The sequence below is a fragment of the Atractosteus spatula genome, chromosome 23, assembly GCF_055471065.1.
Source record: "Atractosteus spatula isolate fAtrSpa1 chromosome 23, fAtrSpa1.hap1, whole genome shotgun sequence".
NCBI lineage: Eukaryota > Metazoa > Chordata > Actinopteri > Semionotiformes > Lepisosteidae > Atractosteus > Atractosteus spatula.
Window position 1 is genome coordinate 661,008 of NC_142728.1, and position 23,115 is coordinate 684,122.

The following is a 23,115-nucleotide window of genomic DNA, read 5'->3' on the forward strand; positions in this document are numbered from 1 at the left end:
CACTGTTCCACAGTCATACTGTCTTCAGATTTCATTCTCTCTGATGACTTTTAGAGCCTAACTTACCTCACTGAACTATTTACTTTAAAAAGACTTTGGAATCAACACTTATTTTGATCAGCTACACGGCCAATTCTAAACTAAATTGTCAGTTCTCTCCCGGATAGCACTGCAAGCAGTGCAGTCGTGGTTTTGGACACCAGCTGGTGACCACCCTGTTAGAGGACTCCATCCCAGGCCGTCAGCTGGTGGTGACACAGCAGCAGCTCATCAGCTGTTTGGAGCTGAGAGCGACCTTCACAGTTTATGGTATTATGGTCCTTGTGTACCACAGCGTTAAACCATTCCCTCCTTTGGAGTTTCCAAATTTCCGTTAAAGAAAAGATGCATGAGGAAAACTTTGACATCTATGATTAGAGGCATCAGCTTCTGTTTTTGTTAGCAAGCTGTTGTCCCCATGTCTGGACAGACTCAGACTTAAACACGTCCCAATAAAGCTATTGTTTATTATGTTAACATTTCATTCATTCACTATGTGGGATACAGAAACAGGCAATACACTCAAAAAGGGAAACAAAACTCAGGGAGACGAAGCCCAACAAAAAAAATGCAGAAGCAGGAATAATATAGTAATATAGCATCGAGCTATCCCAGCACGCCTGGCTTCGGCAGCTCGTCTCTACTGTCTGTTGGCAACACCCTCCTGTGAGCAAGAATTCAAACTGCAAGCAGGCGCCTCTCTGTTACCGAAAAGATTTAATGGAAAGCCTAAAGGAAAATATCGATGAAGGAAACATTTGGTTGGGGGCAAACCTCCAACCTAGAGCAAACCAAATCGCGTTCCGCTGTATCTTTTTCAACAAGGTGACACTGGTAGTCACGGAGACCAAGATTCCTACAGGCGCACCAATGACGGGTTCAAACAGTTTGAAAGACCAGACCTTCACTCGCTAGAAAACAGCAACAATGACAACAGCAAAGAGGGAAAAAAACATTTTTGTGGAGGGTCAACTTCAGTGTTTCCTTCAGTGTCTATTAATACCTTTAAGTTCAACATTTCAACATTTCACACAGACAAACAGGAGAGCAAGGAACACTCACAAAATCTGACATTGAACAAGCAGTTAATTCTGCACTGAGCCAAAATAAGCAGAAAAATGTTTATATACAAAGCGTAGTCATAAATAAAACGAGTATGCCTTGACATTTGTACAACAATGTCTTTGTTGGAAGTATCATCAAGAGCCTCCCTGTTTCCTTATAGATGATTACATTCTTTCACAGTTTCAATCCACCTGCATGTCATTTACTGTATAAATTGTTGCGTCAGGAGTTTTACGATCCTAGAATTCTTAAAGGTTTGGACAGAAGCAACTGCACCTGATCTTCACATACAGAGTAACTCCCTGACTCTTTGTTAGTCACTTTCTCCTTTTTCCATGTGACCCCCAGCCACTAAAAAAATAAATAAAGTGACCACCGTCAAGTTGTGAACCTAAGCTTGACTTGACAACTAATAAAAGAGCACAAATACTTCAGCGCTAAATTCACAGATCTCATAGCTCTGAAAACCAAACATCAAACCAGCAGAAGCCAAGCTTTAGAAACTAACTCAAGATGGAGGACGTGTGGCACAGTCCAGCCATCCACTGTAACTTCTAGGGCCTGTGAGGGATCGGAGGCGATCTGTACACCTCAATAACAGCACACGAGTTAAGGGGATCAGGTGTTACGCCCCACAGCATTTTTTGCCTGATAATTAAATGTTGCAACATTTAATTATCTGAGATAGGAGAAACTCATTTTAAGGGGATTCAATCTAATTTCAAGGTTTTATCTTTAAAGAACACCTGTTTAGCACAATGGGGATGGTTTTATGTTGTTTTAGAAGGTGGAAAGATCTTTAAATTAGAATTCTGTTTCCACAGAACATTAACAGGTCAGAAAACTATATTAAGTAAAAAGGGAATTGTTCATCTTCTTTCTGGGCATAGTTAGGCTTCATATATTAAATCAGTGCAACAACAAAGAGGCCACACTGTAATTGTTGATCTCTGATAAAGTGCTGTATCCTGAAAAACTGAATATATTACAAAATTTAAAAATAAGCCACATGCAACTTACTTCTCTCTGCTGTGGATTCATATGAGAATCTGAGCAGTTTAGAGGTAAGATGATGGAGGCTGCTAAACCAGATAGTTCATACTCACTTGTTTTTGATGAACACTATCAATGCAAAATAACTAAATTTGATTGCACCAATATAAGCATTAAATGTAATGCAAACTGTTAGATAAGAAAACCCTATATTTGGTTCCATCAATGTCAGAATCCCTGTGCCAGAGCAGGGAGAGAAACTAAATCAACCTCACATTTATGACAGCACTAGAGAGTCTAGCCTCTTTGACCTAAAGCAACACTCATTCTTTCAGACTGTATTGGAACATCTAAAAACTGCACTGTCGGTTACAGAATTAATGTATTCTGTCCCGTTTCTGAAAAGCTTCCGTTTCAGCAAAATAGAAGCAGCAGCAAGATGATTCATCTCCTGTAAGTCAGATGAAATGGAAATGAAACGGAGAGCGTGTGTGAGCACTCAGCCTGTTCACTATATTCCTAGGACCAGCGGACACGGGCCCCTCTGGGCTAACTTATTCGGAACCATCTTACTTCTGTTCTGTGTTTGCTTTTTGTGACTGTTCCCGTTTTGATCAATGGTTGTTCTTGCCAGTTTGTCTGCATGTCCGTCTGTGGGTCTGTTGGCTTTAGCTCAGCAGCTCCAGGTAGGTGACGGGAACTTTTCCTTTCTGATTCCCCCTCTCTCCGATCAGCCAGTCAGGGTCCATGCCTGGCACAGTGTACACTGTGATTAACTGGAAAAACAAACTGCAGTTAAGACACCTGTGAAAGAAGCTGCTTTTCCAAAATTTCCACAATTGCTCTAGTTAGCCACAAGAGATCACCTTTTAAACCTGAAAACAATTCTGTTTAATTCTGAATATGAATTCTCCACTCTTTAAGCGGGCTGAATTGTGCAGCTGCCATCCTTTTCTGACATTCCAATAAGAAAAAAATGTAAACACATCAGGCTGTAGTCTCATTAGAGCCACTGGAGCGCCCCCTGGCGGCTGATATATTTCACACAAAGGCTCTGCATGCATCCCGAACTGAAACATTCCCTGCCCACCCAATGCAAATACAGCAGATTTCAACACTGCATGAGCTTCACACACTACAGAAATAAGCTATTAGTTAAATAGCTTCAGTCAATGTATATTTAAAGCTTATTTTAGTTGAGCCCAATTCCAAGCTTAAAACACAGGCTTTTCTATATTTTGTACTATATCAAAGACTCTTCAGTGCATTGACACTGATATCTATATTGAAAGGATTGCAGCCTGGCATCCTACATTCTCTCGCCAAATGTCTAGCTCAATTTAATTTGATGTTCCCTGAAGTTTTAATTATCTTCAAGAGCCTCCCACACATCTTGTTATTCAAAGACATGATGTTCTTTTTTCCCCCTCAATATTTCCAATTAAGGGCATGAGCAGAATGTATATTTAAGCCATCAACTAAATACAATTAGACAAACCATTCTTTGCCTGTTTTGCCTCTTATTTATGGTGTTATCTTCCAATGAATTATTCTTTTGAGTGCTCCATAGTGCTGTCTCCACTGGACCGGAAAAATACAGTTGTGCAAAAGACCTGGAAAAGTTGTGCACAAGTTGCATAGCTTAGGACATTACATGGTACTTTTCTAAAGCCAAAACTAAAATTAAACCGCAGTCAAACTGCCAAGATCTTGTCCATCAAGACATAAAGGGAAACGTTCCTACACAAAAGCCACCTGGCAAGTGCCCTTCTCCTTTCATGTTCTTCAATCTCTACATCACTCACCTAACCAGCGCAGGGGCCTGTGTGTCCTGCTGCGGAGGAGGAAACGTGTGGGTGGGCAGATTAATGTCACAGAGAGAAAGAGAAGCTGCTAAAATCGCACTGCTGTTCATTTCAAATTAAGCAGAATAAAGATGGACACAACCGTTAGGCTGAAGAACAGGAAGTCACTTTCTTGTATGAAGCGTTGTGGGAAACCAAAGACTGCAGATGCCAGACCTGTAGCCCACGAAGGAACAAAGTTATGGAGCTTCACAGGATAAGGTACCAACAGAGGACAATATGCAGCCCCTGGCTGGAATATCAGGAACCCAGCTGACTAATAAGCTGCACCTCTAAAAACAGAACAGAAAGCTCCTACTTGACCTGCTCCTGCCCAGCTAAGGTAGCCTTCATATTTCTACTGTCTCTAGAAAAAGATCTAAAAGGAGCCACTGCTAACATTCTGATTTTTGTTACTTTTGGAACTAGCCCAACGGGGCCACGCTTTGGGGAAGCAGTTCACTTCATCAAGCGCGAGAAGACGGAAAAGTTCGGGATCTCAAGACATTCGGGCAAGTGCAGGGCGCTGAAAACCCTGGAGGGCACCGACCTCGTCGGCCAGCAGGGAGAGTTCACTGGTGTCAGCCGCATCGTAGTCGTACAGGACCTTGGCCTTGCGCGTGCCGGTCGCCGGGGGCTGCACCTCCTCGATCTTCAGCGAGTCGGCCTGCATGGCGCTGGCGGAGGCGCCGCCGGGGGCGGGCGTCAAAGGGAGGGTGGCCGCAGCCGAGGGGGAGGCGCCCGCAGGCGCAGGGGGGGCGTTGGCATTTACCCCCAGGGTATTGGGGAACCTGAGGGGGAGAGAGAGACAAAAAGCCTGAGGCCAGCGCACTGGAAGCACGTGCTGACTGGGCAGATGTGCTTTAAGGAACTGAAAAGCAGCACATTAAAAAAAACAGTTATGTTCTACAGCTAGACTTTGAATTTAATCCTTTGTATGTGATCAATGAGAGCAGTGGTTGAAAAAGAGCTTATCTGGGATAAGACTTACACTGCATGCATTAGTCACGCATTAAACCTTGAATATAAACAAAGTGTGCATGCAGCCCCTAGATGGCGCACTCAACATACTGTTCCTATGAAGCCGCGCTGATGACACTTCAGATTAATTACACATCAATTAATACATCAAAGCTCGAGACAGATAAGACCAGCCGGTTTCCACTTCTGCTTTGGATTCCCAATGCAGACAAAGCTGAACTTACACTTCTCCATTAGCACTGGGAGCACAAGGGAAGAGAAAAAGAAGCACTGTTAAAGACAGGAATTAGCCAGCACTCAACCAGCGGCCGTGGGTGACTGGCTTTCGACACAGTGTGGCGTTCTAGCAGAAGAAACAGGAGCAGGGGGCTCTTAAAAAGCCCTTAAAGCTGTATCACCCTTTTTCTTTTTGGTTTGCTCGAGCAAGAAGCATTCTCCCACATCTTGCCAACGAGCCTTTGCACCACAAAGGAAAATGTCAAATGATTGCGACTTGATTTTTCTTTTCTTGGATCTGCCCCCCAAGTATCTACAGTAGTGCTGCATTTTCCTGTGCAAGACGGTGTGTGAATCGTTGGCCTACTTTGAACTCGGACCTGTGTGTTAAATTCCAGTGGGACCTGGGCAAAGCTCGCTCTCTGAAGGAGGGTGATACCTTTCTAACGCACTGCGCTGTCTGTCTCTATCAGTACACCAGTGGACGGTGACCCTAAATTATAAGGAGGGCATCTTTGCTGAAAGGGCCACAACAGACCTCGTACATTAACATTAAATTGCAGAATCAAGAGCAGGAAGAACAAGGAGTGAAGCAGTTTAAAACCCTCTCTGGCATACATCTCCAATATTAAATTGGACAGTTCATTCAGAAAGTTTCTAAAATAATCATAACTCACTTCTTTTTGTGTTCGTTTAAATCCAAACACACTGTTTTATAGAGACAACAGGACAGTTTCTGAGCAGGTCTGTGCGGGAGGCCAGTAGCACTCACCTCCCCAGCTGCTTCTGCAGGTCCTGCATGTACTGCTGGCACTGGGCGTAGTAGGTGGCCTGTGCTTCTACAAACTCATGCAGGCAACGCAGGTGATGGACCTGGGAGACACATTTGCACAAAGAGTTGCTCGTAGGAGTCCCTGCATGTTGTCAAAACGGATGCCCTGGCTTCTTACAACAAAGACAGATTTCAGATGATCCCATGATGAAGATCTCATCCTGGGTGGCTGAGACCCTAAGGCAAATTAACTATTAGCATCGAAACAAGCTAGACGGAACTGCCGTTTTAATAATAATTGCTTACATTTCTACAGCATGTTTCTGGACACTCCACTCAAAGTGCTTTAGAGGTAATGGGGATCCCCTCCACCCCCACCAGTGTGCAGCCCCACCTGGATGATGCACCAGTACACTCCCCACACACCAGCTCTCAGTGGGGAGGAGAGCAGAGTGATGAAGCCGGTTCAGAGAGGGGGGTTATTAGGAGGCCATGACTGGTAAAGACCAGGGGGACATTAGGCCAGGACACCGGGGTGACACCCCAACACTTTTCAAGAAACAAACTGAGATTTTTAAGGACCACAGAGTCAGGACCTCGGTTTTATGTCTCATCCAAAGGACGGTGCCTTTTTACAGCAGTGTCCCCATCACTATACTGGGGCATTAGGACCCACTTCAGGGTGAGCGCCCCCTGCTGGCCCCATTAACACCTCTTCCAGCAGCAGCCTTAGTTTTTCCCAGGAGGTCTGTTGAGTGTGATATTCTGCTTAAATCGACAGACAGTATTGTGCTGTGGCATTTTGGTCAGGGGTGTGAAATGGAAATCTAATAAGTAAATTGATTCTTAAAATGTAGAGAGCTATGCAATCAAAAGTCTTTAGCATTTTTACTGGTGCACACTCAAGCAGAAACTCCTGTCGGGTGTCCACACACTGCCAACAGATATTGGTAGAGAAAGACTTCCTTCTCTTATTTGATCACCGCCCACGATGAACACGCCAGCGTCACGCATGACTTACATGTGTACTGCTGATGCCCTCCAGCAGCAGCCGTGTGACCTCCGCCTGGCGGTCAAACTCTGTCTGGGCGACCCGCAGCTCGTGCTCCGCCTGCAAGACAAGAGGAGTGCAGACCTAGCGGCTGGGCCCCGGAGCGCCAACAACATCAACACGCCCACACGTACAGGCGCACGGCCACACACGCTCACACGCACCAGGATGGTCAGGGAGAAACAGGCTGAGGAACCGCACAGGCCTGAATGAAGGCGTTCTATGGAGATGAAACTAACACCTTCACACAGAGCTCTTCCACCTCCTCCAATGCTGGCCAAGCAATCACACATTCTGAGTAAAACCAGTTTAGTACACATTTTTTTTTCCAAAATTAAGATCACCCTGCTCAGCTTTGTTTGATGCGTCTCTAGCAACACCTTTGTCATCCTTTTGTAAGTCTTTTGTCATCCTTGAAGATACACACTGCGCCGATGGTTGAGTTTTTCTCTGTAGAGATTACTAAGGACTATATTAGCTCACCTTTCCTAGCTAATCCATATTATAGTAAGTTAAGCAAACATTAGGGTTTCATTGTCTAGCAATGCAGGTCCCACTGCAGAAACATAATTCAATAATTTCAGAATAGTTATATTTTAATGTAAAAAATTAATGCATTAAATCTTTGGTCAAAGTATTTCAACAATACAGGTTTTTTTATTACATCTACTAATAATTACATTTACTTTAAAACATGAATTGAAATTTACTTAAAACATTGATTTTAGTATTATAAGCCATGATATCAACAAAGAAAATCAATCAATTGAATTTCTATTACCTAAAATAATTAGCACATAGAAGCTGTGTATTTTCAAGCTACAAAATTATCACCACCAAGTATTTCAAACGCATTTTAATACGTTGTTCAGAACTTGACCCTGAACAAATATCTTCTGGAAAACATTAGTGATACATTATTCTTGAAAAACTTGTAATTTATGGTCCAAGAAACAAAATCTTCTGCTGCCTTATCTTCAACACTCATAACAGTGAAATATGATTTGATATAAATACCAGGTTAATATCTAGATGATCACTGTGTATAAGCAAGCAATCTGTATTTAGATGCTTGCTGCAAGTGTACACTAACGCTTCAAAATATAAGGGTGAAATGCCTAGCAGGCCTACAGTATAGGCTCAGGATTTGACCTCAGTGTATAATATTCTCTTCTAACTCTGGAAATAAAATTCTAACTGCCATCAAATACTGTATAAAAACAATATATAGGCTTTGCAATTACTCCTGGTAGTAAAGAGATTTTGTGCAACCTCTGCAGGAGAGACAGAAGCCTTTATGACTCTAAATCATAACTTAATGGGAGGCTGCTGTGTAAGGCGTCTGAATTCAATAGTAAATGATCAATAGTCAATCGTGGCTGAAGCTGAACTCAGCTTCCTTTAGGTCACAAGTTTAACTGCAATAGTCATGTTCCCTCTAGACATCAGATGTATGAGGGACAAATCACACAATGCTTCTGTCTCTTAAGACTGTAGTTAATTTTAGCTACAATTTGGGTTTGTAAATATTTTCTTGTTCTTTACTCTGCTTCCAAAACCTACACAAGGAACATTTTCTACTCAACCCTAATAAAATCTGACCTCTACAAATACCTTGACCTTCATGTTTCTTTCATTCAGCTAGTTGAGAACAGTGTTTATGCGACACAGGAAGATGATATTAGATGTAATACATTCAGCACTGAACAAATCGAATTCAGAACTCTATAGCAAAACTGCAGAGTCCAAAAGGGCAAAGCAAGTCAATTTGTTTTATTATTGATAGGCTGGCTGCATCAGATCAGAGTCTAAAAATTACATTTAAATTAAGCAACTGAGGAAATGACACCACAGAACTATCCTGATTCAGTGCTGCCCCCTTGTGATGGAAAACAAAAGTAATTGCATATCCTCCCTGCACTGTCACCCACTCCCCCGACCCCACCTCACACACATTCACAGTAAGTTATCATTATAATCATCGTCGCCGTGATTATGATGATGCGTCTTAAGATACTCACTTTGTCCACCTCCTCACTCCAGAGCTGCAAAGCCACACAGCAACAAGAGAGGTGATGAGTGTCGGGTTCTGGTAACAGTTCAGTCGTGATGACAGCACAATGGGATACGATTCGGCAGTCTTTCCCAATCCCTAATCCCTAATCCCCGTCTCGATCCCAGGAACCCAGTAACAACCTGGGCCCGCAAAAAGGTGCAAGGCACCACCTTACTTGGGGTTGTAATTGGTGTTTGGGACGCACCCAGTTCCTAGAACCAATTGAAATGCTGGGACAGAAGAGAGAGCCATGGAGAACAGTGCAGGCTTTGAAATAAAACTGATGGCGATGTTTGGCAGGCAGATTCCTGGGGCTGGAGTTGGGAAAAGCTGCCTCACAACAAGAGGAGCTGACACGCAGCTGAGTCTCTCTACAGAACCACCAGCTTCTTGTGCTTCGTCACTGTACAGCGTCAGGTGGGAAAGTACTGTCAGGCACGACACTCCGCACAGTTCGCTGAAATGCTGGGTATTTGCAGACTAGGGACACTCTGCAGGCAGAGCAGGAGGTTTGGATCCTGGATTCTGTACACAGTTATCTGCCCTTCTCTGTGAATCCATAAAAGACAGCATCCTTCCCCGCATAACTCAAACTTCAGAAGAACAAATAATTAGAATCAAAGATATAGTGTACAGAAGAAACAGGCCTACAGCATTGCTGCCTACAGTTTACCAGAGTTACAAAACGTCTAGTTTCACAGTACCAAAAACAAAAATAAACTAAAATATTTTGGAGGGTGTTAATATTCGAGGAATAATGCCAGAAACTAAAACAGACAATGATTTTTCAAGAGTATGTTATATTTTTATAGCAAATCACAGGGAAAGTACAGCCATTCTAACCCTGTTTCATTTGGTCTCATTTTTAAAATACTTTCTTCCAGCAGGACGATCACAGCAAATATCAGCATTTCAGCTCTCTGTATGCAGTCTACTGCTAATGCATTCTGAACACCTATTGTTAAACAGGAAGAAATGACATGGCTTCCTTCTCTGAAGTTACCCAGAAGCCTATTCAGATATTCCTGCAGCACAAGGTTTTTTTTTCTGAATCAGCTGCAGAGTTTGGGAGAGAGACTCAGGCCGGTAGAACACCAAGCTGACTCACGCACATGCGCAGAGGGAAAACATGAGCAGAAGAGAAAAACACACTGATGCTCTTGTACAGTGTCTCAGATAAAACACCTGACATGGGTCCCAGCTGCCCGTGTGCTGCAATGCTTCCTAAGGTCACACCTCATCAGACAAAGGTCTGTGTCACAGATGGCTTACAAGCAGGGCATCGCTAACATAATGTGAATGTTTCATTCTGCCATCTTCACCATGTTTTCCAATGTCATCTGCTCAAGGATCAAACAGCAGGAAGTTGCAAAATAGTGTGGTGCTTCACCACACGTTGCTACAGCTGTTCGAGGAGGAAGCCTGTACATTTGGTGCTTGTTGTCCACACTGGGACATTTCCCAACTAGCAAGTTGCACCTTCAATATGCTTCCCCTGAGCGCGCTCTCATGTGGCTCCCACCGGTCTGGGGGAGTGTGCTTCACCGGGGGCGAGAGTGAGGTCGGGACAGACCACCTGCTGAGCAAGCGCTGCTGCACAGACACAGGCCGCTCAGCACGGCCATACTGTCGCCAGAACGACAGGCGCTTAAACGGCACTTTCGGAGAAGCAACGATTTTTACTGCCACACTACTGCTGTAGCTCTCCAAAAATAATTTCATTTCAGGTTTACCAGAGGGATTTGCTCCCGTCACAAGAGTATTTAACATAGTGAACCGAGTGTCAGAGAAAATGTCTGAATACATTCGGCTGTACAGGGCCTGCCCCATCCACAGCATTTGGAGAGACGATGGATGGGAAATAATGGAACAAAGAAACAAATTTAAAAAAAAACTGACAAGGTCATTTCAAAGAAAGACGACACTCTGTCAACCTGAGAGAGACCAGACCGGTTCAGGAACAGAGCGCTGTGACTGGCCGAGAAGGATCAGCTGACTTCCCAAAAACAGCTCTGCAGCAGGACATGATGGCTACAGGCTCTTTAGGATCTTTTCAAGGGAAACTTTCTTGGTTTTCCAGAGAAAAAGCCCACCACCACTGTAGATCATGAGGAATGACTTGTAGTATGGCATCAGGACCATCCTAAAATACAATGTGTGTTGGCTGTAACTCTAATAATCTAGTATAAGATTAAAGGAACTGTCCTTGTCCTTCAACTAATGGGACTGCATGTCTGTGTTGCACAGCAGATGAAAAGACTACTTACATGAATTTGGTTCACATTCAAGACAGGACTTCACACCACACATCATGAGCTCATTCCAAATGTGAAAGAGGACTAAGATCAGGAGCAAGAAGAAATGTGCTGTGATGTAGTTTCTTTAGATTAAAATGATTAATTTAACACGACACCCCCTGCAACCTCAAAGTATCTCATTATAAAATGAGAGGGGAAATAGGGAACATGGAAGAACTTGATTCCGCAGTTTACAGAAAAAAAGTCTGCTGCTTATTAGTCTTGACAGCTCTCCTCCTAATGGTGTAAAACCTGAAATATTAATGGATGAAACATGAGAGTGTACAGACTGTTAGCAGAAGGGTCCTATTTCATGCTTGCACTACAAATATGACAATTCTGCAAATGTCAACAGCAGTGTTTAGCCTGTTTCTTTGGGCTATTTTATACTTCATCTCTGCAATCAGTTTTTGGAGTAGAATTTGTTTGAAGTCTTTGGGTCATTCACATGTTTTGTGGTCAAAGAACAGGATTAGGGAGTGCAGCTACAGAAATCTCGTGATAAATAATTCAGTTTGGACTTGTATAAGTCCTACTAGGAACCTTATGAAAGGGACACGTGTGCTGAACTGAACATCCCGATCAGTTGTATATTGATGTGCCAGGTTTAGAAATCTTATGGCCAATATAATGATTTTCTGTAATGCCATTTTTGTGGATAATGAAAAATATTGAACTTTATAATTACAACACAGGTGGATAAATGCATTCTTAGTCTGTTCTGTTAAATATTACACTACAGTATGTTACATATTCAGAAACATCCATGTTTTTCCATTCAACTGTACTCAGTGTAGGGAAGGAGATTCTAGTTTATGGAAGTGTCTACATAAGGAAATGGGAATGTCAAATATATATTAATCATAGGAAAAGGCTACAAAGAACACAAACTGATAAAATTATTCGCAACATATCTGAATTCAACTAAACATGCTCTCTGCCCTTAAATCTGAGACACTTGTAAAAAGAACATCAGAAAGAAATAAGAACAGGTTACAAAAAAGTCTTTGAGCGATCTGATATTTTAAGCAAATGCAACCTTTAACCAACATTTAAAGTCTGTCCTGTACAAACCACACCTTACAGGCTCTTGGAGAGAAACAAGCGACATGGATTTTAAGTAATACTAAATATCAGAGCACATACAGTACTTCATTTCAGTAATTCATGCAAAGTTTGAGTATAGAGTATAAGTACAGAGTAGGTATTTCCGAGTGTGAAAATCTTTCTGCTGAGGAGACAACTACTATTAAGAAATCCAGCCATTTTCTAACTGCTTCTTCCAATTCCAGGTCACGGGGAAGCTGGAGCCTGTCCCAGCAAAGCAGGACACCCTGGACAGGACACGAGTCCACTGCAGGGCAGATGGATGCATGCACACACTCACAACTGGGACAATTGTCCCAGAGGCCAATTGACCTACCAGCAAATTTCTGGACTGTGGGAACCCACACAAACACTGGGAGAACATGAAAACTCCATGCAGGTGGCACCCCAAGACTATTAGGAGACGAAAGCTTGAATTTCATTTTGTTTCTATACAATTGCTTATGTGGTACAGTTTTACATTCAAATCTGAAATGTGTAGTGATATTTTCAAACTAAATTACTCGATTTGAAATGAAATGACCCATTTATCCATTATCATCACAACAAAAGCTTCATATCTGCTTTACTAGAATGGATAACTGCTACCCATTTATTAGAAACCGCTAACAAAAGGAAACTAAGATGCCAAGACAAATGCCTACCAGTCTCTCTCTTTTAATGTCAGAACATTTTAAAAAGACTTACTATAGTCATCTTTTCAGATATCATACTATAAAACTCCTTTGCAGTTTTAAATCCTTTTTTGCAATGAAAAAAACAAAGCTTTTTTATATGCATAAATCGAAAGCTCAGTATTAGACTGAGTAGAATCCAGAATGAATATTCCCCTGTGCTTACAGAAATGAGCACTTTTACACTGCACACAGTGTTACAACACCCACCACAAGACAAATTCATGGACAGAGGACGTATTGAACAATACAATATCAGAAGCTGGCAGTTGGAGAAAGAAAAAAGGCCTCAAAAACCATTTAAATGTTGGCAAAATGTTGTGGTTTTTCAAAATCAAACAAGACAATTGTTTGCACTCAAAGATGAGGCGTAGGAACTGTAAGGGAGGGTCTGAATAATTGTAGCAGAATCGGATTTGAGGATTCGTAAAAGGGGCTGGGAAAAACTACAGGGCAAGGCACACAAAAAGCAAAGACGGGAATTCCAAACAGCATTGCCTTAATAGGTTCAACTTCCTTAAATAATCCGATCAGAATGAGCAGCAGGCTGAAGAGCAAATTGCCGATCAGCAGCCGGCGCTGTAGCGCCACCGAAAGGAATATTGCCATTGGTTCTCCATTGTATTGTCTTAATCAGTGTGCAAGCAAAGGAGAATCTCGCAGCAAAGCTGGACTTTACACTCCGATCTAACTGCAAGGTGAGAGCAATGAGAGACGGGTGTGGTGTTGCTCTGGGGCAGCCGGCTGCTTGGTTCAGTTTTCAAGCAGCCGGCTGCTCTAGGCCATGTGCTGCTACAGGAGCTTCCTCAGTGGAAGGCCACAGACTGCACATGAGGCCTCATTCAGCCTTTTCAACATTTCTACAGAGCATGGCTTGCTGAGCAACAGCTGTGAAGATCTGTAGCCCTTGCAGTTACATAATAAATGAAAATTTGGGTGGATCTGAGGATACTTTTTGGAGTAACAGACATCTGAGCTCAATTCCCGCATAACACACAAAATGTCGCAAGTATTAGATTCTTTAGTCAACCGCCTGTCACCCTTTTGTAAAGCAAAACCCAGAGCCACTGGTCACAAATGACAGGACGCTTCAGACAGAGACAAGCCCTCCCTCTCTTGCGAAATGTTGAAACTGCATCATGACTCACAGCAGGCGAGAGGCTGTGGATGTTTTGGAGGAGTAAATTGGCGTCTGTGTAAAAGTATCTGTGTGTGTGGGAGTGTTTGTGTGTGTGTTCTACCGCCCCAGCTTAAACACTCTACTGCACCACAGACAAGACAGTCTGAAACAGACTTTGCAAATCCCGAAACTCAGTACTCAGAATTGCTCTTCTTTAAAAAAAAAAAGGTAGACAGGGCCAGGTCAATTCCAAAACAGTCCTCTGATCACTGGAGGCTAGGACATTCCAACGAAGAGTTCCTTTTTAAAAGTACAATTAATGCACAAACGTAGTGATTATGTCTTTCCAGGGGAGTAAGATGACTTTGATAGCAATGCTCATTCCAGATTTCTCATCTTGCTTAGAGAGCTCAGCAGTCTGCGTCAAGGAATGAGAATCGAGTGCAGGGGAAAGTTTAAGTGGGGCGGGTATCGTGTCCAAAGGCATGTGTTCAGAAGGTATGAGGTGCTGCCGAGAGCAAGCAGGTGTGAGACGTGTGATCGCGTCGGTAGGAGCGGATGTGTGCATTTCGTGGATGCCTTACCGCAGATGCGCTGGCAGACAGAACGTAATTACGAGGCCTAGTCTCCTGAAAATCGGGCATGGCCTACAGGCAGGAACAGAGTTTACACACAAGTCATGCAAAAACACAAACACTGTTCAGAAACGGGTCAATGAAATCTTTTCAGCTGTGGAAGGGCTTCTGATTGCCCCCAGTGCACAGGCTTCACTGGAGTGAGCTGAGGAGGGGACAGCACGACCTTCAGCCTTTGACCTTTGACCTCTTAACATATCCTCACTGGCTCATGGGGACGTGTACATGGAAGCAGCTCTTAATACTGTACCTTGACAGCCATGGGCGTCACAGAACACTGATGAGAAACTAAACCGTTACCCACCTCCCATTAGCAGTTGAGCTGGTAACTGGTAACGTATGTAGACTCGACTGTAATCATTTCGGCCTAAGTCCTAAGCCATTGTCAGTATATTTAAGAAAAAAAAAATTAAGTGTGGTTTGGATTTATGACTTTATGTGTTGCACAATCACATAACCTGACGCTTAAGCTAAAACAGTTTAGGATGATTATACATTGAATGCACCTAGAAAATGAAATTCATTTCACATTTTTAACATGGGGTGAACAGAGGCTATCCTGAGGTACCAAACAGAGCTCAGTATGAGTACAGTTACTGTTATCCAGGCTGGAATGTAATGATTCTAAAATACATTGACTACAATTACTTTCAGTGCAGATAAATTTGATTACAAGTCGATCATTTCATACTGTTACAAAAATCATGCAAGAGGCATTTCCCTCTATATAAATGTGTGTGATTTTCCTGACGTTGTGACTGATGGAGATCTTATCATTCCAATTTTAGAATACAGATCTCAACCTTGATGGCCTTTGTCGGTCTCCTACTGTGACAATTAACGGGTGACATTCATCAAACAGTTTATGACGTTTATGAACTGTTTTTCAAAGAACAATGAAAGTATAAGTCTGAATGGAACAGGACCCTCATTTATTGAGGAATACCTTATTTCTATATTTTAGCACTACCACCTCGTACATTAAAACAAAATCACAGCTACTACTCAAATCGATCATCTCCATTTTCTACCAGTATTTAGACAAGTCCCATTATTAAGCACGCGCAAGCATTAAGTGCATGCTGTGAGGTTTTCCAAAGCAATTAAACTGAAACAAGATATCCCTTTAATCGACACCAGAGGGTGATGTTCCAGTCAGTCAGGTCCTACATTACATTATGCTGTTGTCCGGGGTACCAAAATAAATTCTAAATGATTATTTTTCATTTTTTCCATGGCTTTCATTTCTTTATTGGTGGAATCATTTTTCACAATGCAGTCCGCGAGGTTGGATGGCTGCACAAGCACTGGGGCAGTTGAAAAACGAAATTCTATAATGACATACAGTCATTCTGATGTTAAGGCAATGTGTCCTTTCGATATTACAAAACCGGTGCATCCTTTAAATGATCCAATAGAGAGTTTCTATTTGGAAAGAATCAGTATAGCTAATTGTTTGAAATGCGCACACAATCTCTCCACGCAATTACCCATGAAGACCAGCCTATTTTGCCTCCTGTTTTAACATGACCTTGATGGACAACATAATGTAACACATGACCCATCTGTCATCAACCACAAATGCGTGAGGGCTACAGGGTTCACTTTTAATGCTTTGCTTTGGGTTAAGCCAGTTTTGAGTGCTTATTAAAAAAAATAGAAATCATTTACCCCTGCGTTTTAGGCAGCACTCACCATGCATGTTTTAAAGGTCAGGTTTAACTGTAATCCAAACAGGACAGCTCACAATAACTCAAAAGGATGAGTAAACTCACAGCACTATTGTACTAGGTAATCCCACTGCCCTGATGCAGTGGCTGGGAGTTTGGGTCTGGTTTCACTGCAGCCTCTAGACTAAAGGAAGTAGAGCTGGATTAGGAACAAGTCAGATATTTAAACGTGACCTTTAAAATGACAAGAAAAACACTGGATGCTAGATGTCACAGACTCTTCATAAACCAGATGTGCCTGTTTTGCTGGTATATGATCTATGATTTTATACAACACCAGACTGGACAGGTATGGTGGAGCAAAATAGCATTTTCTGTTACTCTCAGAGAATTGCAGAATTGTAAAAGAGCCCCCTGGTCTACCTCTTAGTCACCTGTTGCCAATTGAAATCACACTACATTCACAATAACACTACATCAAGATCTAATGAAAGCTCTTCTGTAGTGGACTACAAACTGAAAATAATAGCTGTCAGGCATTAATAACACATTCAGGTGCTGTTATTTTGACCAGCAGTTGTGACTCATAAAGGAATAACAGTCTTTCCTTCACTTTCCTGCTCCACTATACCGTATGATGAAAGTTTTGCTGCAAACATTTAATTCTAAAATGAATGATTCATATTTTCAAGCACCCTTTTTTAGCATCAAATGCAATCTTAACAGGAACTGTTAAAACAGAAAGATTAAGCTAGGAACAACTCAGTTTTGGGGATGGTGATTGAATTGAAAAGGAAGGGAATGAATCTGGCTTCAGACAAGAACAAGGGAGAATTCTGGAGCTAGGTCTTTCAAAAAAAGGTGAAAATATGAACACAGCAACACAATGCACACAGCAATACTCACTTCTCCCTCACACTGTGCAAATTACAACAGAAAAACATGTTAGTACAGAATCAGTATGGTGCTCTGGTTCAGAATGAAGATTAATGGAACATCTGAGAAAGACAATGGACTTGGGAGGCAAGATCTGTGTTGACAGTAGTCCAATTCCATTAATACAGACAAGCCTCCTCTTTTCTGTAAACCAGGGTTTACCAAACCTGGTGCTCATGACTTTAGTGTCAGATTTTTTCCCCACGTGAACCCTCAGACTCCTCACTGCACTTATAAATCCAGTTACTCCGAAGTTTTATTATTTTCATTTTTTTCCCCCATTATTTGTAGGTCTCAAGTTAACATATATATGTTAATACTAACTCAACAGAACTGAAAACAAAGAATTCAAAGAATAAAAACTTAGGGTGTTTTTCCATATACTACTCTATTGTGGTCTCATTCTTTCAAAAAGTTGAAGGTTTGTTATTTATGGTAGCTCTTTTTAAAGTCCCATATACAGCTCAACCCTCCGACCACCGTCAGAATAATGTTCAAAGCGAACTGGGTTCAAGTATTGGCTTTCTTCCACTGAACCACAATGGAGAATAATGTCTCTGTGAGGCTCAGGGTCCCTTTGGTTGTGGCATATTAAAGTATTAAAGACAAGCCATGCTGAAGAAACAGTTAGTTCCAATAAAAAAGTAAAAGGTTACATTCTCTCTGCTGCTATAATTCGGGGCTATTTGTGCCAACATTTTCAGACTGACCTGCATCAACCAAAAAGCTGGACATTTGCCCCATTAGAAAGCTAGTCAGCTAGCAAGCTGGTGAACAAAAAAAAACAGCTACACCATCACAACACTGGCAAGGTGTGGCACTGTCAGATTGCAAGCTCAGTTTCTGCTGAAGAAGACAAGGCAGTATTAACTTAAGCCTCAGCATATCCTTTTCCAGATTTACCAGTAACACACTATATCTGCAGATCCTCTGATCTCTCTTTCTCGCATACTGTAAACTCTTATCACCTGCAGAGCCCTTCTCAACACTACACTACACCTAAATAGCACTGTTGGACTCTCTGACCTGCCATACTGTATGCTTGCTATTGAGATGTATTTTTAATCTCACACCTTACTGGCTGCAGTCGTAGTGCAGATGATCTTGGTTGTTAAGACTGCTGCATTAGCTTCATGCTGGAGCCTTCGGTGCCTTCGAGGACACTCAGTATAGAGGATTGTTCAATTATGCTGCACTATCACTTAATAAGGTTCCATAAAATACAATTCGACTGTTAAAGTATTATCATTTTGGAATTAGTCAGATAAATAGCCGATTTAAAATATATAAAGCCTGGTTTAAAGTGCACTGCCTCCTGAAAAAAAAAGCAATGCTTGTAATTTTCTGTGTTATCAAATGGTTGTGTATCCCCATCTGTGAGAACAGAATTTTTCCTCTTTATTCCATTTAATGCGTCTAGATATCATCGCTTGCGTTTCCAGCCTGAAAGTGTTAACGGAGCAGTTTTCAAGCCATTTCAAGTCTGTCTTGTTGTGTGCTTTCCGAAGCAGCACGCATGTCTTTGTGCTTCTCTGTTGCTCCCTCAACTCAATAGTTACTATGATATTGAAAGTTCCATAAACAAAAACACTAACACACTGAAGAAATTACTCCAGGGACATAGTTTGCAGCTGTTTAGTGAAACCTTAGCTAGAAGACATTAAAATCCAAAGTGAGTCACGGCTCCACTGTACATTTTTCAGTCTTGCCATCCCCAACAGGGACTCCTCGCGTGCACTTGCAGGACCTCCTTCGCTTTTACTGATCTCTCAGCTAGAGTGGCGCCTCGGCTGAAAGAGCAACAGAGAACCAACTGGAAGGCAGTGGAACGACTGTCAAAGCTTTCCAGTCCAGACTGGAACCGTCTCCCTTTCCGGAAGCAGCCGGGGGGGGCAGGAGGTGCAGATCTGCTGGCAATGTAGCTATTGAGACGTTAAGCGAGATTAATTTTCTTTTGTCCATTTTAACATGGGATCTGGAAAACGAAGCACCGTGTTCTGCACGGAGACAGAAGCTTTGAATGTCATCCCTGGAGTAGGATGTGCAAGGAGCATGAAATGGAAGAGCAGGGACACGTGGGAATTCAAGCCTGCTGTGAGAAGGGTAGAAGGACGGAGCGAGGGCTCACCGCCACTTTGGCCTCTGCTGCCTTGGCTTTCTTTAACCGGGCTTTGCAGGCGTCCAGGTCCAGCCTGCGGTTCTGAAGGACACGTCTCTCCTTCTGCAGGAGGGAAAAAGGACAGGAACAGGGGAATACCAGGGGATTGGCTTTGTTACTCGGATTCAGACCAAAAAACACAGAAAACCGAATTATTTTTAAACTTCATTAAAAGTGCTTGCTAGCAAACTGCTCTGCTCTTTCTGCATCTGATGGACAGGCTGCCACCATCGCAGTTCTGCTCTCAAATTCCTCTGCAGAACGCAGCCTGTCTGTGACGGTAATGTGTCAGGCTGAGCAACGCAGCAATACAGAACAAGAAACCGATACATGTGCTTTGCATTTTTCTTGTTCCCATTTACTATTTCAATAAAATAAAACAATGCACTGAGGAGGCTAGTATATCCAAACCTCAAAGAAGACAATCCAGTCCACATTAGGAAGCTTGTCTTATATGAACCGAATGTTAATCCCTTTGGTTAGCAGCTAGATCAGAAAACTAAAGCTGTTTTGTCCAGGACATTGCTTTTTTTATATGCAGATAGAAAGGCTTAATATTTTTGTACGTTTTCCATTTACAGGCTGCAACGAGACACGACAGCCATGTGGGGCTCCCTGGATGTGCGGTTTTGCAGGACCAGCAGCGACAAGCAGCACTGGGGTCATGCGCCCACACTCACAGAAATGGTCCTCCAGTCCCCCTCCAGGAAGTTCCTGAGTGGGGTGAGGAAGCTGATGGAGGCCGCCTGCATGAACTCGCGCTCCGCGCCGCCCAGGCGCCGCTGGCTCTCCCCCACCTTGATCAGGGTGCTTCCTGCAAGAGAGCAACGAGCAAAGAGGCCGCTCACTCAGGCCGCCAAGCCTTCACGACGGGCCTTCGAGGCCTGGCAGCCCAGTGCAAAGACAAAATACAGCAACCACTCAGGGCATGCTAAAACACACATCGAGAAACGTATAGCTGAACACCAGAACCCAGAGGGCTGGTGTGACTGCAGGGAGAAGCTCTTCAGTTGACGGTTTAGCCCGTTAACAGCGGAGCTGGTATGAACACCTGCGGGACCAGGACTGGACCCTCCTGCACAAACGATTCGGTTACAGACAGCTTTGCCAACACTGGGTCACGCAGTCACCACTTGTGAAACGAGGGAAAAGGTGAACATTTTATGCATGTCAGACGCTCACACAATCTGCAGGGAGACACTTTAAATCCCCCCCTCTCCCCGATGGGATAAATGCATTATTAATCCATTCCGCTCAACTGCGAGATCGGGGAATGTACAGCCTCTGGAATTAATCATATGTTACATTTGCACATCAAATTTAAGAATGTCGTGCTAAAGCAAAGCAGACATTTCATGCCACGTCTGTTAAATTATACAGTATATCCTCCAGCCAGAGCTCATCAGCTTCCCAGTATGAGTTAGGGGCTCACTTTTATATACATTACATCCTAGTATAAGAGTTTCTACAACATCGTGACCAGAACACAAGTAATTCATCTGGTTTCTTCCCACACTTGAGCTGCGCTGATAAATATTTCAAGAACAATCTAAGCTTCCTTTAAAAACAAATTCAGAAATACCACAAGCACCTGGGGACCAGTGAGCCAAGTGGTGTCATTCCTCTTTTAAAAGGGGAACTGCAAGGCAATTTTTATATTTCGGAGTGAGAAAGAATCCAAATTGATGAGGGCATTTCAAACCACAATGAAAGTAAAATGTACACAGTAACTTATAAAACCTCCAATTTACATCACAAAATAGACTCAATTTCCAAGTGCATGCAACACCATGTTCCAGGGGGAAACTGCAGCACCTAGAGGTCGCACACCCAAACAACACACAGGGAGAACAGACAAACTCCAGGGCCAGAATCGAACCCAGGGCCCTAATGTCCCACCCACACAGTATCCATCACCACTGACAGGAAGAGTCTCTTCGAGACAAGACTCTTCAGCTACTTTCAAGACAAAAAGAGAACAAGCAATGCTAACAAAAGACCATTCAGTCAATCACATTGGATTGCTGGTGGCTTATGAAGAAGATCTCATCCAGCTCTTCCCCATGATCCCAGGGCATGAGCTTCAGCCATGATCTTACCTACTGAACACCTTGTTTTGACAGTCTACACTAAAGACTAAAACTCAGTAAAGTATGAATATCCAACAAAACATGAAGCTCAGACATGAGGCTGTCATGAGGCTATTTTTAGCGCATCATAATAATAAAAAAACCCTGTTTTTTCCTGCCTTCAATAAGAATGATTCCTGCAGGCTGCACAGCTCTGGCATTAACTACCAGAATCTTCACAGCGCGCTGCAATCAATTATTTACAACTCGAGCAGCAAAGTGGAACGGTGATGTAATGCCTTTCCCGGCCTGCCCAGCAGTTACTCTACAGTCATGAAGGATAATGTAATTGAAAAACGGGCATACCTAGAACACTGTACCGAGCAAGGAACAAGGAGGCTCTTGTGAACGTAATGCTTCAGAGACTGAAGAGAAGGACGTATAAATCACACACCACAAGTGCTACAAATAATCATGAGCATTCCCATCACATGAGAATTTATTTTATTAAATTCAATGTCTCGTTCTTAGGCTGATCCCCAGCTCCACAGCAATCTATTAAGCTAATTATCTTCAGGACTATTGCAGAAGGAGCTGTTCAAGCGCTGGCCTGCGTGCGTCGCTCTCCCCTGAAAGTCATTCCACAACTCGGGGGGGAACGGCCGGGATGAGGGATGGATTCCTCTGGATAACTGGATCGAACTGCTGCTGTGCCACTCGCCCAGGGCGGGCAAAACAGGGACCCCAAAACATGCCTGAGTGGGACTAAGGTTCGACGAAGGTTTTCTAACGGAGGCCTTACTGTTCCATTATACAATTTTACATATCATCCTTGATTTAAATTCTGTGCTTTTGGCGTTAAAGCCTAAGATTTTGCTGGCATTTATTATTTTTTCCGTTATTAATTCCCCACAATTTCTAGAAGATGGAAATGATGTGTAAACATACAGTACAACCCTTTTTAAAAAGTTTATTTTATAAATAGCTTCTTCTAGCTCCATGTATCCCTTTATGCATCTGTAGTTAGTTTTTGCTACCTGCATGCAAACCCTACACTTGTCAAGATTAAACATCTAGCTGGTGCTTGCAGTCTTGAACCTTACCTACATCATTTTTAATTTTATGTGCCACAGTGTTTGCTAATCCTACTAATGTAGTGCTTTCACCTAGAAACAGTAACAGTAAACCAGATACAGCAAACCAGGAGAGCACTGGTCCCAGTATAGCTGCCCGTGGGAACTCCACAAACTACGTCACCTCCAGTCTGAGCATCCCCCATCATTATTTATTATGGCCATTATATACAGTATTAACCACTTCTCAACCCAAACACCCTGCATCACATGAAAAAAAGAGTGACCAAAGAATTAACTTTGATTTCTGTAGACATTTCTATTGCACAACACAACGATGGCCAAGATGAACCAAAGGT

At 42.7% G+C, this 23,115-nt stretch overlaps 1 protein-coding gene across 4 annotated transcripts in view; it reads right to left on the reverse strand.

Annotated features, from left to right (window-relative positions):
- Positions 1–486: 486 nt before the first annotated feature.
- The window catches only part of sh3glb2b (SH3-domain GRB2-like endophilin B2b), a 43,017-nt gene continuing 20,388 nt past the window's right edge, over positions 487–23,115 (reverse strand). The window contains exons 4-11 of one of the 4 annotated variants that reach the window (XM_088940232.1): positions 20,295–20,428; positions 19,585–19,677; positions 14,800–14,862; positions 8,983–9,006; positions 6,932–7,021; positions 5,911–6,011; positions 4,492–4,732; positions 487–2,873 (exon numbers count right to left, since the gene is read on the reverse strand). In XM_088940232.1, coding sequence (XP_088796358.1) covers positions 2,766–2,873; positions 4,492–4,732; positions 5,911–6,011; positions 6,932–7,021; positions 8,983–9,006; positions 14,800–14,862; positions 19,585–19,677; positions 20,295–20,428 — 854 coding nt within the window. In that variant the 3' untranslated portion in view covers positions 487–2,765. The remainder of the gene's footprint in view (positions 2,874–4,491; positions 4,733–5,910; positions 6,012–6,931; positions 7,022–8,982; positions 9,007–14,799; positions 14,863–19,584; positions 19,678–20,294; positions 20,429–23,115) is intronic. The other 3 variants (XM_088940234.1, XM_088940233.1, XM_088940235.1) reach the window with 3 other exon arrangements.